The following is a 17,677-nucleotide window of genomic DNA, read 5'->3' on the forward strand; positions in this document are numbered from 1 at the left end:
AGGCTCTTCGCCTCTACTCGTTCTCGTCATACGGCGATGAGCAGCGGGGGCGGACAGCTTAGCGGCTGTGTTGAGCTGGCACCGAGCAGGGATTCCCTCACCTACTCTCCATCGCGTCCGATGGAAACTGAGGATTACATGGAGGGGGCGAGGGCATTCTTGTTCGAAGCTCCTGTGGAGACAGAGCACTCTCCCCATCGGGGAGTGGCAGAGGGTTCTGTGTCTTCCTGGAGAGCCTCGTACTCCGGGACTGGGTTAAAGTCACCACCCCCGAGACGAGATGCCCTGCTATCAGCCGCGCCGGATGTTGGCTCCCACCTATCCTATGGAGACAGTGAGTGTAGCCTCCCAAATGCGAGGGATGCGAGCGAAGAAGGTGTGCAAAGGGAGTTGCGCGCCTTGTTCCCCGAGCTCATGACGGCAGCCGCCCGTGCTGCCGACGCCACTGCCGGCACCTGTTCCCGATGACATAATAGGTCATCTCTGGCAACGCCGTCCTGTGAGGGAGGCGGGCGTTGTCTGCCCATTCTTCCCATCAATGGAGGCTTACGTGGCGCGGGGACAGGTAAACCTCCACCTACGTGCCTTTCACACGGTGGGTTTGGTCCAGGGGTTGAAGGAAGGGGTGCCTTGACTTGATAGCCCGATGGCATCCATTCTTTGACCCGAGAGGGTGTGGGAGCCGTTAAAAAAGCCACTTCCCCAGGGAAAGTCGGCTAAGCAGTTGGCTATGTGGAGTGACCAGATATTCATCGCCTCGACCCAGAGCCTGGCTGTGACCTCCAACATCGCGCAGCTGGCGCTCTTCATGTCGGGGCTGATGACGGGCGGGGTGGTACTGGACGACCACCAGAAATACCTCCACGCCCAGGCGACGGGAGCCATCTTGCATCTCTCGCAGCTACAGGCGATACGCGCCCTGGCCACTCTGATCCAGCACCACCTGTGGCTGGAGCAGGCGGCGGTGACGGATCAACGGAGGATCCCCCTCCTCATGGCCCCCCTCTCCCAAGCTGGGCTCTTCGGCTCAGCGATGCAGGAGATGACGTCAGCCTGCAAGGACATGGAGGAACAGCGGTCCGTCCTCCAACCCCACTTCCCCCCGCGACCGGAGGCGTGAAGCGGAGGCAACACCGGAGCAGGTCTTCGGCCGTCACCACCGCTCCTGCTGGCCCTGCCAGCAAGAAGCCCAAGAGTGGAGGAGGAGAGGTCGCCACCACCGCTGCCGCCAGTCATCCTGCGCCCGGGGGGAACGGTAGGGAACGACGTGGCCAGGCGGCTCCCCAGCACCATCCCTCCGGGCCAGCTGCCCGTGGTGGCAAACGGCACCCTGCGAGCGGCGCAAGTTACTTTTTACCCCTGCTACCCCTGCTCCCCCCCCCCCCAATATGATTTTGTTTATTAAATAAAGGGTCCCTCTTGAAGAGGGACTATTTTTTGTTAACAAAACGTGTGTTGATTCACTGTATTTTGGGGGATACGACATGTGCAATTTTAAACCCACAGCTAAGAATGCTGGTGTTGCGTTCTTGCTTGGAGAGTTTGTGCAGTTTTCTCTGAACATTTTCGTTGGTCGCTATTGTGTATAAATTAGCAAGGCCTGTAGTTCTAGCACTTAGCCAAGGGCTTATGTCCTTTTCTCTACTTAAGACAGCGTTCTTTCTTACGTGAGTAAAGGTGAACTTGGGGTTTTATTGTATGATGAGAGTTGTGTGTGTTTCATGTAATACGTTTAGGTTAGGGATGCACAGAATGGGAAATTCTTGGCCGAAACCGATACCGAAAATAGGAAACAGTTGGCCAAAAACCGAATGCCAAAATGATTAATATAAATATATAATGTTTTTTTTTTTCAGCTACCTGATTATGGCAAAATACATGATTATGGCAAAACTTTACTTAAATAATATTAATAATCACTATTATGGGCCCATAAAACATTTATTCAGCACTTTTGAATGCATACATTAATTCCAGACTGACTGCTGAAAGATTGTACAATTTAAACATTTTCTCTTTGCATACAACAAAATGTGCATTAAAGTCAAGTGCATTTTCTTTTCTCTGTAGGATAACTACAACAAAGTGCATTCAGAACAAAGCCAAGGTGCTTTAAAACTGCATAACGATCTGCATAAAGACACACACACACAGGACTGTTGTATTTACTACATCTCCCATGACTCTTAGCGGGGGATGACGTAGCTTACGAGAAACGGGTCAAAGAGGAATGGAAGCGTTAGCTAGCTTAACGCTAACGTTAGTTCAAAAGGTTTTAACCGCGACGGGCATATAGTAATGGCGAGGATATAAAGCATGTTAAAGACTCATTTATTGGATGCGTTGCTCGCGGAGTTTATAGAAACAGCGCGACTCCCAAGAGGAGTTAGTTATCACAGGCTGCAGAAGCAAGGAAGAGCTGCCAAGCTGCTCACGTTACACGTTGCACGTTTTGATTACGTCATCACAACAACACTTTAGGTTACGAACGTTACGTAACCCTGTTCCTGAATGAATGAATGCAAACTTTATTTAACAGATTGCAGAATGGGTACAATACAGTACGGCTCAATACATACAATTGTTAAGGGGATGCAGACCTGAGAAAGACGTTTGTCTTGTTTACATCAGGGTCCCCCATTTTCATTTCATATAGACATTTATGACATACACAACATACATGACATTTATGGCATAGGGACATATAGGTATTTAGTACTGATACATTTGTGACATAAGCGGTATTCAAATATACAGTACTGTTACCCCTAGATCCTGACAGAGTATATACATATGATGGGGAGGGGACTGTACATTAGGAGGGGGTGGGTGGGTGGGAGGGAAATATACATACGGCGGGGAGGGAATATATACATGCGGTGGGGAGGAGACTGTCTATTAGGAGGTGGTGGGGGTTTTGGGCATTTACGGTGGCCGGTTTCTAATTGCAGCCTCCCGTAGGTGCTCTTTAAGAGCGGTTTTGAATGTGGGCAGGGATTCACATTCCTTTACAGCTTTGGGTAGGGCGTTCCACATTGTTGTGGCATAATTGCGAAACGTGTTTAGTCCCTTGTTTGAGCCGGATCTGGGTTTAACATGATTTGTTGAGCTTCCTCTGGTGTAGTGGTTGTGGTATTCACTGACCTTTGGGAAGTATTTTGACATGTACATGGGCACCCTGGTCGTATAGTGTATCTTGAAGACCAGGCCCATTGCAAGTTGCTGTACTCTGTCGTCTACTCTAAGCCATCCTAGGTTGTCAAAGTGGGCAGGGGTGAGGTGGGTTCTGGGGTTCAGGTCAAGTAGTAGTCTGACCAGTTTGTTTTGTGATGTTTGTAATTTTGTTTTAAGCGCCTTTGAGGTGCTTTGGTACCATGAGGTGCACGCATAGTCATAGTACCCTTGAATGAGTGCTCCTGCCAGAGTCTTCAGGGTATTCTTGTTTACCAGAGAGGAGATCCGGTACAAGAATCTAGTTCGTTGGTTGACTTTTTTTATTACATTGGATGCCATTTTGTCACAGGAAAGATTTGCCTCTAGGATGGAACCCAGGTAGGTAATTTCGTCTTTCCTTGTGACAATATTGTCACCCACTGTAACTGAGAAGCCGTCGGTCTTGCTGAGTTTGTTATTTGAACCGAAGAGAATGGACTCTGTTTTGCCCATGTGTAATGATAGTTTGTTATCAGCGAGCCATATGCAGATTTTGCCTAGTTCCGTGCTGAGGGTTTTTTCAACCTGCAATTTGTTCTTGTCAGAGACCAGCAGGGCTGAGTCGTCCGCAAACAGGAACAAGTTGCAGTCACAGGCTGACGACATGTCATTTGCATAAATTAGGAAGAGTAGCGGTCCTAGTATGCTTCCTTGTGGAACACCACAGCTCACTGTGAGGGGGGGGGATAGAGTACCGTTTACCTCTACCATCTGTTCTCTCCCCTCCAGGTAGGATTGCATCCAGCTCACTGATAAGCTATCAAAACCAATTGCCTTTAGCTTGTCCATTAGAATGGAGTGATTGACAGTGTCGAAGGCCTTTTGTAGGTCCAGCATGACCATGCCGCAGTATTTGCCCGCGTCCACCTCTTGTTTGATGTGGTCGTTCAAATAGAGGAGGCATGTGTCAGTGGAGTGGGACGTTCTGAAGCCAGATTGGAATTCGTAGATTAGATTTTTTTCCACCAGGTACTTTTCGACCTGTTCGTAGACTATTTTCTCCATGACTTTCGAGATGGAGGTAAGAATAGAAACAGGGCGGTAGTTGCCTGGGTCTAATTTGCTGCCCTTTTTGTGCAGAGGGGTCACTCTCGCAATTTTGAAGTCCTTGGGGACGTGCCCCTGTTTTATAGAGAGGTTTATTATGTGTGTGATGACTGGGGTGATGGCGGCTGCTGCGTCTCTGAGGAATTTGGAGGGGATGTTGTCATGGCCAGTGGCCTTGTTAGGTTGGAGGGCGCTCAATTTTTTGAGTACCTCATCGGTTGTTACCATTTCAAGTTTGAAGTCGTCTTTGTGGACCCCTAGGTTTTTGTAGTATGCTACTATGTGTTCTACCCCATAATGCCCTGAGTGGGAGGGTAGTTTGTTTACCAGTGTTGTGGCTATGTTTGTGAAGAAGATGTTTAAGTAATTGGCTACATCCAGCTTGTCTGTGATGAGCGTGTTGTCCGTCTTTATGTTTATGTTTGAGAATCTGGATTTAAGTTTTTTACTGCAGCCTAGTTGACTATTGAGTAATTTCCAAAGTTCGCGGGGTTTGTTTTTGTTTTCCTCAGTTTTGTCGTTGATGAAATTTCTTTTTGCGGTTCTGATCATGGTGTTTACGTCATTTCTTAGTCTGTTTCTTTGGATTTTTAGTTCAACCACGTGGGCTTGGAGTTCACTGTTTGAGCTATTGGAAAGCTTTGTCTGACTTTTATGAAGTTCAGAGCATTTTTTGTCTCTGGTTTTCATAGCGGCCAGTATTTCAGTGTGCATCCATGCCTCAGCGCGATTTTTAACCCTGGTGGTTCTTATGGGTGCCATGTTGTTGAGTATTGCTGTGAATTTGGTTTTGAATCCAAACCATGTTTCTTCAACCTGTGTACCACTGAGTTCATCTGACCAGTCCAAGCTCCCCAGTTCTAGGTTAAAGGCCTCTCTAGAGTAAGTTTTGAGGTCTCTAGATGTAACTGTTTTGTGACAGCCGATCAGTGATATATTTTCGGTGCTAAAACCCTTTCGGCCGAAAGCCGAAAGAGCCTTTTTAACCATTTTCGGCCGATAACTTTCGGTGGCCGAATTTTCGGTGCATCCCTAGTTTAGGTAAATGTAGCATTGAGTCCACAACTGGTATGGGTGTTAGCTTAGAGAGTTGTACATATTTAGCATATGAACCGAGGACCTTTTGAGTCCCTCTCTTTAGTCTGATATTTTTTCTTTGCTTAAGGGTAAAGATAAAAATTGCGGGTGGCAAGTTTTTCGCACATAAGCCGTGGGATAAAACCAGTTTTTTACACAAACGAGGTTATCGGCTGTGGCTGGTGTACAGGATGTAAAGCTATTACCCTAGCAGGTATATGTGCTTTCATGTAGCGCGCTATGCGACTGGTGTCACGGCTCTGCCTTTTTTATTGCATCGTATCTGGGGTGAGGTGTTGAGAGGGGTGGACAAATAACCCCCCCCCCCCCCCCAGATATAGTTATATCCTTTACGAAACTGATTGGCCGAGAGGTTGTGCCTTTCTACCTATCAGTCTCCCTGACGAGCTGAGAGAGAAAGCTCTCACAGGGAGGGGGAGGGGGGGATTTCCCTGTTTCCCACACCATATTAGGATAGGTGGGACACAGGATTTCCCCGGCCATGGAAGACATCACAGGCACATTTTCTTATTGGCCATGAGACATATCCATGAGTTTCAGGGCCTGCGCTACAGACCGCTGTCATTGTAAAAGCTAGGTGATGCAATGCAGTCAAGACTTTGTTCTTCTGCTCTGCTCTCTATCAGTGGTATATGTTGAGCCGTTTTGTCATTTAGTCCAATTATTACATGAACCTTTTTCAATTGTTTTTACTCACGTTGAGGTCTCTCTGGGAAAACCGCTGTCTTCCCCTCTTACATAAAGAGCCGAATTTACGAGTTTTTTTATTCCCAGGCTCGTCGTGTGAGGACCTGTGTCTGTGTCTTTTGTAGACCGGCTTCCTGCTGCTTTTCCCAGACAGCAAGGGGAAACATTGTGGGGTTCTTTCTTGTTAGAAATTCGCCGTCACTGTTCTCGGGTTCTTTGCGAGCATACACGCTGTTTTATGAAATCAGCGTGTGGTCTTACGAGACCGATCAGCGCTGGCCCAGGGTGTTTTTTCAATGATTGAATACGCTTTGTGGGACCGGCGCGCCTTGGTTGCCCAACATCATAAGAACGCCTTTTTTTTAAGCGGTCGGCTGGGAAGGAGATTTTTGTCTCTATACCGAGCACCAGTGCACTAGGTTAGACTCGAGGGCTCGCGTACATCTCCGGGGGGAGATGACGGAGTAGATCAAAACATTGGCAGGGGGGTCTCACGCCCGTTAGATGGGCCACCGGGAGCAGTGCGTTCGCATACTGACCGTCTTGGTGGCGCCCTCTGTGATGTTTTGGATCGACACGCGTACCTACCCCCCTCTTAGGACTGGGGGCGGCGGCGTGACAAGGGCACAGGACTTGTCCTGGTCGCGCCGGACCGGATCAGTTTAACCCGTTGTCCGCCGGGGCGCAGACAAGTTCTGGTACCCCGAAGGACCCTCAGCTTTTCCGGGGGGAAAATGTCTGGGTGGGCCGGACGTCACAGGGGTTGATGTCATGAATGTGTGTGTCATATAGATGCCACTACGAGTTGCCCTTAACAGTGGTGTGGATTGGTCCATACTGTACTTTTTTGCATAATGTTAGGTGGATTGGTCCTTCTCCATTTGTTTTTTCACCCCTCCCTCCCTGCTAAACCAGGGATGGGAGGGGGCTGTCGGGGAGGCTGTTTCTGTCAACTCCTCTATGCATCCCTGTGTAGGTCCCGGTCCTCCAGGCCCAGGTCGGGCCTCCCCCTCATTGACCTGTGGCCTGGGTTAACCCTTTTTAAACCTGAAACGCTTGAACTGCATTGTATAGCCTGTGTATATGCACAGTTATGTTTCTGGGGTTTCTTAGTGGGTTAAGGGAGCAACCACTTTCTGTTAATAAACATAGGGGGGTGGTTGTCTCCCCGGTGTGCTGGTAGCAGAGTCAACTCTCTGGTTGAGCCCGGGTCTGACCCCGGCTGCCCGAGAGTATGCCCCTGCATCTTTAATGAAGTCTGCCAATTGTGTCAAACTCTTTCTCTGAACCTCGACCCCGCGGGATTAATAAATTGGCAGGGTCAGGGTTCGTGGTGGAATCTGTTCGCTGGCGGAGTTGGCTAACTCCGACTCCGCAAGGTTCGTGGCCCCATGAGATTGTGACATTGTGCACGGCATACCGAACACCCTTTCCGCCGGGATACTGTTCTTACAATAAGCCCCTTAGGCGCCTGTCTAGTCCGCAGTGCTCCGGGCGCAGGTCGAGTTCTGCTCTTAAGACCTGTCGACCTGGTTTGAGGGATCAACCTCCTTGGAGGGTTGTCTCCCCGGTGCGCCAGCTGGCCCCACGACATTGTGGGGGGGAAGCGTCCTTGGGAGCGCTTCGGAGCGGCGTGCCAGGGGGAGAGGGGCCTTCACCTATTTTAGGCCCTGTCCGATACGCTGGCGATGTGAGGGTTGGTGTCACCATTGACCGCCTGGTGGGGTCTCGATGCCACGGCCTCGTTGACCTCGCCAGGCCCCTTTTTCAGGGGGTCCTGACCCCCGGGATGTGGCCTGGGGCCTCCTCCATGCCCCGCTGCTACGGCCTTGCCACAGGGTTATTTTTTTTTACCCCGACCCTGCGATGTCGGGGGCTGTGACGGTTTTTTTTGGTTCCACGTCCGTTCCCTGGTGGCGTGCGGGATGTGCGTCCGAGTAGTCGCAGGCCCTTCTAAACAAAGGTAAGTCCCACGGTCTGCTCACCCTGTGCGTTTGAGGTGCTAAACCCTCTTCGCACAGTCGGGTCCGATCTCCCTCCCGTCCCTCACTAAGGGGGGCCCGGATCCTCCCCGGTATTCTGATGGTTATAGGGGACCTCAGCAGGTACATCTGTCGGGCTTTCCGCTCTGCTCCACTCTTGTGTTCCAATAGAGCAGAGCGCAAAGCTATACGAAAAATAACAAAGGTTATCCTATAACCCTAGTTATTTGAGTATAGCGAGCGCTTTGCTCCGACTCACTGAGGACCCCACGTGTCTTCCGTTTCGGCGGTGAAAGACTGGGGAAGGAGCTGGTAGTATGGCGTGGTTGAAAGTTTTCATGATAGCATATGATTAAAGGGATAGTTCCAATAGAGCAGAGTGCTCGCTATACTCAAATAACTAGGGTTATAGGATAACCTTTGTTCTGCCGCAGCAGCTGGACATGAGAATCCAATGCAGGTAGGGGCGGAACTTTATTTTGACACCATGCGGCCAATCACATGCGAGGACAGACTAGGATCATACCATTAAGTCTCCAAAGACAGCGAGTGTAGTGGTACAGGCCAGGTATACTATACACACACACACACGCACCACGCACGCACTTTAAATAAGAGTCGGAAAAAGTTAAGAAATTAGTGAACATAGAAAAAGAAGCCGCATCTGGCTGCATTTCAACAATATTGGAGACTGCAAAGCTGAGCAGAACTTCACAGCTAAATGAAAATATCCTTCAGAGTAGGTCAACAATAAACCTGCACAGGGTTCTGTGTTCAGTTGTTCATTTATTGTATTTGTTTGCTGTGGTTCTGTGTTCAGTTGTTCATTAAAGGTTTGATTAAAATGTGAAAAAATATTAACTGTCTACTTTTTGTAACCAAAAAGATTTATAAAAAGAGCCATTTGGGAGCTGTAGGAGAGCCGAGCCAAAAGAGCTGAATCTTTGAATAGAGCCGGACTTCCCATCACTAGTGGGAAGTAGGGATGTGTAGTGATTGTAATGGTACATAATTCACCCACGGAACTATTGTTAGGAACATTCTAGAACATTAGTTCCGCCCGAACATTCTGGAACGTTTGTGATGATGTCATAGTAGAACATTAGTACCGCCTGAACATTCTGGAACGTTTGTGATGATGTCATAGCAGTACATTCTAGAACATTCCGCCCGAACATTCTGGAACGTTTGTGATGATGTCATAGTAGCACATTCTAGAACCTTAGTCCTGCCCGAACATTCTGGAACGTTGGTGATGATGTCATAGTAGTACATTCTGGAACGTTGGTGATGATTTCATAGTAGCACATTCTGGAACGTTGGTGATGATGTCATAGTAGTACATTCTGGAACGTTGGTGATGATGTCATAGTAGTACATTCTGGAACATTTGTGATGAGTCATAGTAAAACATTCTGGAACGTGTAGATACGTTACGATACAGTACGTACGATACAGTACGTTACTGGAAAGCTAAACAGAATGCGCTTAAATAAGAATGTTCGATGTTCTAGAATGTTCTACTATGACATCATCACCAACGTTCCAGAATGGCTACTATGACATCAGCACAAACGTCCAGAATGTGCTACTATGACATCATCACAAACGTTCCAGAATGTTCTACTATGACATCATCACAAACATTCCAGAATGTACTACTATGACATCATCACCAACGTTCCAGAATGGTCTATCAATAAATACTATTCGCTCTGCCTCGCGCCACCGTCTCCGACTCCCATCTCTCGGCACTACAGATGCACCAATCCAACCTGTTCAGTCCCGATACCTGGGCTTTGGGTAACGGGCCATACAGAGTATCGATCTTCAACAGTATAGAGTTGGACGTCACTTTGGGGTCATTGGATAAGAATTCTTGAGATAACACATTTCTCTCCATCATAGTTAACGTGTCAAACATGCAGCAAATCAAGTCACTTTGCTTTGATTTCTGACATGTCAGACCTGTTTCCAGATTTTAGTATTGGGGGAAATGCTCTGATACCGATATTCTATTTTAGCCTGGTATTGGACCGATATCCCATAGCAGTATCAGTGCATCCCTACTGGAAAGGAGGAAATAATTCACATTCATTTTGTATCCTGCATGCAAGGCATTTATTGTTTATTATTGATTGATTGATTGATTGATTGATTGATTGATTGATTGGTGAAATGTATTGGTGGTGGCCCTATCTGAAGGTGGGGCCTGCGATGGGAAACACTAGGGTGGACATGTTGCTCTGTGAACTGCAGCGTGTTTGAAGGGAGACGTTGCCCTGGGAGTCGCTGGGATCAACAACTACTCTGAGACTCTGTCCAACATGAAGCCTTGAATCAGACTGATCACAGGACAGCTACCATGAGACACGCACACAAACGCCAGTGCCTCTGTCCAGATGTTTCTCCAGATGTGACTGACTGCTACTTCCTGTTTGCCAACTAGACGCCACACACCCACCCACACACACACGCACATGCACACGCAAACACACACGTGCACCCACACACACAGCAGGCCACCTCTCACACATTCCTGCCTGGTTGTAACTGGTGTCTAGTCTCTTGCTGACTGTGTCACACTCCCTACAAGGAGGGCTTGCTGCCACAGCACGACTAAAGACACTATACACACTGAACACACAAAAATACACGTGAACTCCAGGGCCGTCCTGTCTACCGGGCAGATCAGGCGCTGCGCTTAGGGCCCCCAACCAATTAGAATGTTTTATTATAACCAATTACAATGTTTTATAAGATGTATGACTGCTCATGCTGAACTACTAGTGGAAGTATTCGATCAAGGCCCTCTTATAACTGATCAAAGTCAGACAATCAGAGGGCCCCTCAAAAAGTCATCATGTCAAACGTCATTTTAACCACAGAAAAATTTGGAAACGGCTGGTCCCCTCTAGTGCAGAGATCTGATTTAAGGTAAAAGACTGTGGTTGACTATGGTTGTACTGGGCAGCTCCTAGTGGTCAACAGTGTCAGACTGTGGTTGTATTGGGAAGCTCCTAGTGGTCAACAGTGTCAGACTGTGATTGTACTGGGCAGCTCCTAGTGGTCAACAGTGTCAGACTGTGTTTGTACTGAGCAGCTCCTAGTGGTCAACAGTGTCAGACTGTGGTTGTACTGGGCAGCTCCTAGTGGTTAACAGTGTCAGACTGGTTGTACTGGGCAGCTCCTAGTGGTCAACAGTGTCAGACTGTGGTTGTACTGGGCAGCTCCTAGTGGTCAACAGTGTCAAACTGTGGTTGTACTGGGCAGCTCCTAGTGGTCAACAGTGTCAGACTGTGGTTATACTGGGCAGCTACTAGTGGTCAACAGTGTCAGACTGTGGTTGTACTGGGCAGCTCCTAGTGGTCGACAGTGTCAGACTGTAGTTGTACTGGGCAGCTACTAGTGGTCAACAGTGTCAGACTGGTTGTACTGGGCAGCTCCTGTGTGCGATACATTTAATCCCTGCATGCAACTACACCTCCAGGCCCATATTCTTAGTCTCCCTGCGTGATGAAATAATGATTGCTCGCTCGCTCGTGCGCACACACACACTGAGTCAGATGACAGGGTGTTGCTGTTCCTCTCTCTCTCTTTCTTTCCCCGTTTCTCCCTCCCTCCCTCTCTCTCTCTCTCCCTCCCTCTCTCGCTCTCTCTCTCACAGGGAGTCAGTGTGTGTTATAAGTAGTAATATGTTGAGGAGGGAACAGCAGAGAGAAGCAGCCTTTATGTTGAAGCTGTAACTCAATGTTCTGCCGTGTTTAACAAGCTTTCTCTGGAAACGCACGCTTTGTTTTCCCAACATGGCTTCAAGAGAACCTTACCCTAACCCTTACCGTAACCCTAACCTAAACCCTTACCATAACCCTAACCTTAATCTAACCTAGCCTAACCCCTAACTTAAACCTACAGTAACCCTTACCTTAAACCTAACATAACCCTTACCATAACCTAACTCTTACCTTACACCTAACTTAAACCTTACCTTAACTCTAACATTAACCCTTACCGTAACCCTAACTTTAACCTAACCCTAATCTTAACCCTTACCTTAACCTAACCTGAACCCTAACATTAACCTAACCCTAATATTAACCCTTACCCTAACCTTAACCCTTACCTTAACCATAACTTTAACCTAACCCTTACCTTAACCTAACCGTAACCTTAACCTAACCCTATTAATATTAACCCTTACCTTAACCGTAACCTAACATTAACCTTAATTGGTATGGTTTGGTATGGTTTTTCCACCTTAAATAATAATAATTGTCTCATTCTCCAAGGACTTACGACAAAAAGGGCTTTCTCTTAGGGCCCTTTGAGACCTTTTCGGGATGATTTTGGGATTCACCAACCGTCCAAATAAAACATATATAATTAATATTATATTATAATATATTGTCTATATTCATGTCTTGCCTGAAAAGGTCTCAAATGGCCCTAAGAGAAAGCCCTTTTTGTCGTAAGTCCGTTGGAGAATGAGACCCATAACTTCATTTTATATAGCGCCTTTCAGACGACCCAAGGTCGCTTTACATAGGGGGGGGGTGAATAACAAAAGTAACAAACATAGTGGACAGACACAACATACAAAGTGAGAAATTAGGGGTTAAAGGCCAAGTTGAAGAGGTGGGTTTTGAGGAGTTTTTTGAATTAGTCCAGAGTTGGCGCGTTGCGGAGTTCTGCAGGGAGGGAGTTCCAGAGGGTGGGAGCTGCCACACTGAAAGCTCTGTCCCCGAAGGTCCGCAATCTGGTTCGGGGATGGAGAGCTGACCAGTATCCGTGGATCGCAGGGACCGTGACTGAGTGTAGGGGTGGAGGTCAGTGAGGTACTGAGGTGCCAGAGCGTGGAAGGATTTGTAAGTGAGCAGGAGGGTTTTGTAGGTGATGCTGGGTTTGATGGGGAGCCAGTGGAGGTGGATGAGGGTGGGGGTGATGTGCTGCCAGGGTTTGCTGAGGGTTAGAACCCTGGCAGCTGAGTTTTGAACATACTCTGGAGCCTGTCCAGGGTTTCGCTTGGAACCCCGGACAGGACCCCGTTGCAGTAGTCCAGGCGGGAGGTGACAAAGGCGTGGATGAGGGTCTCAGCTGTGGAGTCGGAAAGTGATGGTCGGAGTCTGGATATGTTTCTGAGGTGGAAGAAGGCGGATTTGGTGACGGAACTGACATGGACTTGGTAGGAAAGGGTGGAGTCCAGGATAAATGTTCAATAAACCACTGAAAATGGCTTGACAGACTTTCAACAGATGTGGATCCATCTAGCCATGATGACCCAACACCATAACTGTCCTTTGAACAAGTGATGCTAGTTTGAGGAGGAAAAACAATATCTTGTCTGTTTGGTCCAACAAGCTAAACAATTTGTGGCCACAGCTGTTGCCTGACTCTTAAAATATCTTAAAAACAGATAATCACATGTCACCCTCAAAAGGATTTATCTACAGAGGTCTTAAAGATAGAGAGAGAATTAAATTACATGACATCCCATAAATACGTTTACATTTCATGTCAGCAACCAGTTTGTATAGGAGGGTGTATTCAAGTGTTGGGTTCTCTAGGGAGCAGAAAGTAAGGCGTTCCTTTCCACTACCCTGTTGCCACGGAGGTCCCACGGGCCACCGCCAGACAATGATTACAAGGTGACGTTCAGGTAAATTATTGGTAGGAAATGCATTCATCTGTCTTTTTCATTTGAAGGACAGGCATGTCCAGCGGGGGTCTGTAAAACAGGAACATTTCCTAAAAGCCGGAGCACAGCTAGTCCAGAACAGATCCAATTACACTGCAGGGGTGGAGGACAGCCTATAACCACATCCTCTACTCCACGGAGACAAACCCAAACAGGCTACTCTGGTGAAACGCCACACTTCAACTCACTAAAAAAAAAGCTTTAATGTGCAAGCAAAGGCCTTGTACTACACCCCTGTTGCATTATAAAGACATAACAGGGTGTGGGCTGTGTAGTGTGGATTTATTCTAATGCAGAAAGATTAGACGCCACATGCATAGAAACTTCTCAGCCACAGAGGGTTTGTGAATAAGTAGTTTATTAACACCTGGAAAGGGTGCATGACATTCTGTGTACACAAAGTATGACATGTAGAATAGCTTACCTTTCATATTAGTAAAAGTAGTAGAGGACGGGTCACTTAGTTACTACCCCCCCCCCCCCCCCCCTATTCAAATGAATAAACAAGCGCACCGTTACTTTAAATGACCGGTTGATCATTCTAAGGCCAGATCACGAGAGGGAAAGGGAGAAGAAGGGGGGACTCTAGGAATTATAAGCCTCCCTCGTTCTCTCTCTCTCTCCAGCAGTAATAGAATAGACTTCTTACCCATTCTACTAGTTTGACGAACCCCAGAGGTTCCTTCAGCGGCGAGAAGTTCAGGCGGAATCCAGTCATCATTTTATCAAATTCCTCTGTAGTTGTTAGAGCAGGAAAGGGCGTTGATTTAACAGAAAAAAGCTTGAGATAAGAGAGAGAGAGAGAGAGAGCGCGAAAGGGAGTTGGATGACAGAGTGACGCGGTTCTTCTGTGCAGAGTTGTGCGGTGCGCTCATCGGTGATGCTGCTGCGCAAATAGCGGAGGCGGTACATTGAGGAAAAAAACGAGTGAAAAACTTTCACCGCTAAACTATTATTAAAGAAGCCGTTTTTTTTATTAACGTTAGATAATGCATTTAGTCTGATACAAAACAAAAGTTTAGTTGAAACTTTTCAACATTATATGGTTATACATTTTTTTTTAAATGGTTGACATTCTCCAGTACAGTACACTATACAGTATATAGTCCCCAAGATCGACTGTTCTGCTCTAGTCTGTTCTGTTTGAAGTGTTTGGCTGCTGGTACTGTGTGTGTTGTATATAAAGGCTCCTTGGTGCTGACTTGGGTCATATGACTTCTTTGAGACCAAACGGCGAATTCTCCAAATTCTTTCAACCAAGAAATAAAGGCTTATAGTTCAAAAGACCGACTGCAGGAATACAGGCTGCACTTATATAGAAACACACTGTAGAATGATTTGGACACTTTACCCCAAACCGAAACAGCTATGCAGGTCTAACCAACTTACAAACCCAATTATATGACAACATGAGTAGGCTACGACCCTACCGGTAATTAATAAACTCTATGACCCTACAAGGCTACTGCACAGCCTTGCACGGTGCTTCTCAACGTGGGGTCCGGGGACCCCTAGAGGGGTGCTTGTGGTTGTGCCATGAGGGTTCCCAGGAAAATGGGGAGTACTGGCCCCCGTAAATGTCCAAACCCACCCTCCCACTGTACAGTTTCCTCCCCCTCGTATGTATATATTATCTGTTAGGATCTCTGGTTAACAGTACTGTATATTTTCATATCTTGTATGTCACACAAATGTAACAGTACTGTACTTGTATTGTCATAAATGTCATGATATATATCTGTATGGCCCCCGTAAATGTACAAACCCCCCCTCCTAATGTACAGTTTCCTCCCCCTCGTATGTATATATTTTCTGTTAGGATAACAGTACTGTATATTTGCATATCTTGTATGTCACAAATGTAACAGTACTGTATACCTGTATGTCATAAATGTCAAGATATATATCTGTATGTCATTATGAATTGAAAATGGGGGACCCTGATTTAAACAAGACGAAAGTCTCTCTATTTTCTGCACTTGCGTGTATTGAGCTGTACTGTATTGTACCCATTCTGCAATCTGTTAATAAAGTTTTCAATCAATCAATCAATCAGCTTAACACTTTGACTGCCGGAAAACGCTTAAAAGCGTCATTCCCGGCCATGCTCAAGTTGCCGGAGGACGCTTTACAGCATCCTTATATCAATATTTCAAAAATCTGCGATCGGATTCATATTTGCCCTCCGCTGGCCTGAGATCCACCAGGAGGACCCACTGAGCTCTCTGGCGGTTCAGGAGCGCCATCTGGTGGCCGATCGGCGCAATCGCCAAACAGGAAGTGCTATGGAGGTTGTGCTGGTCGGCCGTATTACTTCCGGGCACTCTGTTTGGCTACCGGGACTCGATCTCGACACAATACATAGCGATCGATTGCCAATAACTCGATAAACAACATGATTTGGACATATATACTATTATACAAGCTGGAAATGGACCCGATATTTCTACATACCATAATAGGTAAATGACTGTTCCACGCTCATCGCCCAACGGCGCGAGGAGGATACGGTAAGATTCAGCGTTATTTTTGATCGTATTCCATATAAACTGTTATGATGAACATATCACCCACACTAGATGAATGATATAACGCTGCCCACGGAATTATAAACGATCCCCCGCCCATCATCAGATCATACGTAGATCATTCTAGAAGTAGGTCCAATTGAAATTTTTTATATCGCCCCGATTGCCATCAAACTGTATTTCATCATCAATATAATGCATTTGGGGCTATAGATCACGTTCTGGAGAAAGCTGCAGAAAGAGATGAAAACATACTTATACATTAGACCATACTTTACTATGAATATGTGAATGAAAAAGTTTAACGTTGCTACACAATGAACAATACATAATGGACTTTGAATGGGCCCTAATAATGGCAATGTAGCAATAGAATTTAAAAAGTTATAGCCCTGCAAAGAAGGGGAATTTCTCCATAGACAAATAGCGCTGGCAATCATTATTTTTCATATATTATTATATCACCCCCGCTGCTGAAGCCCTGATTATATTATATTATTATTAGAGCTGGGCCGTTAACGGCGTTAACGCTATACTAGTATTGCGCGATAATATAATTAACGCATTAATCTAATTTTTTTTTTTTTTTTACCTTTATTTACCCAGGGTAGGTTCGCTGAGCACAGATGCTCTTTTTCAGGAACGCCCTGCTTCACATTCACACAGTTCCATTCACACCTGGGAGCTGCCCAGTACAACCACAGTTGACACCATTGGCCACTGAGCAACTCCACTGGAGCAGTTGATTCAAGCCATGTCACATAGTTCAAGTTTGAAATGATTCTTTCTGTTTTGCTCCTGAGAGTGTGCTAGATACTGTACTGTACTGGTAATATTATTTATTTGTGTTAACTTCTGAATAAAACAACTTATTAAACACAAGTACATCTTATTGAACATTATTTTGATATTTCATTACCAATTATCATAGCAAAACAGCTTTTTCAAACAGTCTGTAATGCATTTTGGAAACGGGAGATGGGCTCATGGTGTAATGGGCCACCTGGCCTGAGAAACATAAGGAGGAAAGAAAAAGTAAGGACTTACTTCTGGTCATTATTTGGGTAGAACACACATATTTTGAATGCTTTCGGCAGTTTTTTTTGTTGTTTTGAGCCATTTTAATCTAGATTAAATCCAGGATTGCAGATAGATTCATCTAGATTAAAAAAATGAATCTATGCCCACCTCTAATTATTATACAGTTCCTACTGACCCTATACTGTTTACAAAAGATGCCTGAAAAAATAAACATTTAAAAAAGTAGCCTACAGCCGCCGAGTGCTCCCACGGGCCGAATATTGCCCCGATCCTCGAGAGATTAAATCCACGGGTACCTCTAGGCGTGCCGAAGCTTTTCCCAAATCACTTCCATCATTGAAAACGAGGGGAAAAGGTCGGCTCGCGACCCTGAAAATTTCGCGTGA

General features: G+C 46.4%; 1 protein-coding gene across 1 annotated transcript in view; it reads right to left on the reverse strand.

Annotated features, from left to right (window-relative positions):
- Positions 1-14,559, reverse strand: part of sypl1 (synaptophysin-like 1) — a 32,262-nt gene extending 17,703 nt beyond the window's left edge. Inside the window, exon 1 of the mRNA XM_084330103.1 lies at positions 14,372-14,559. Coding sequence (XP_084186229.1) covers positions 14,372-14,443 — 72 coding nt within the window. The 5' untranslated portion in view covers positions 14,444-14,559. The remainder of the gene's footprint in view (positions 1-14,371) is intronic.
- Between the last annotated feature and the right edge of the window lie 3,118 nt (positions 14,560-17,677).

Source organism: Notolepis coatsorum (genome assembly GCF_963971535.1).
Source record: "Notolepis coatsorum genome assembly, chromosome: 15".
Lineage (NCBI taxonomy): Eukaryota > Metazoa > Chordata > Actinopteri > Aulopiformes > Paralepididae > Notolepis > Notolepis coatsorum.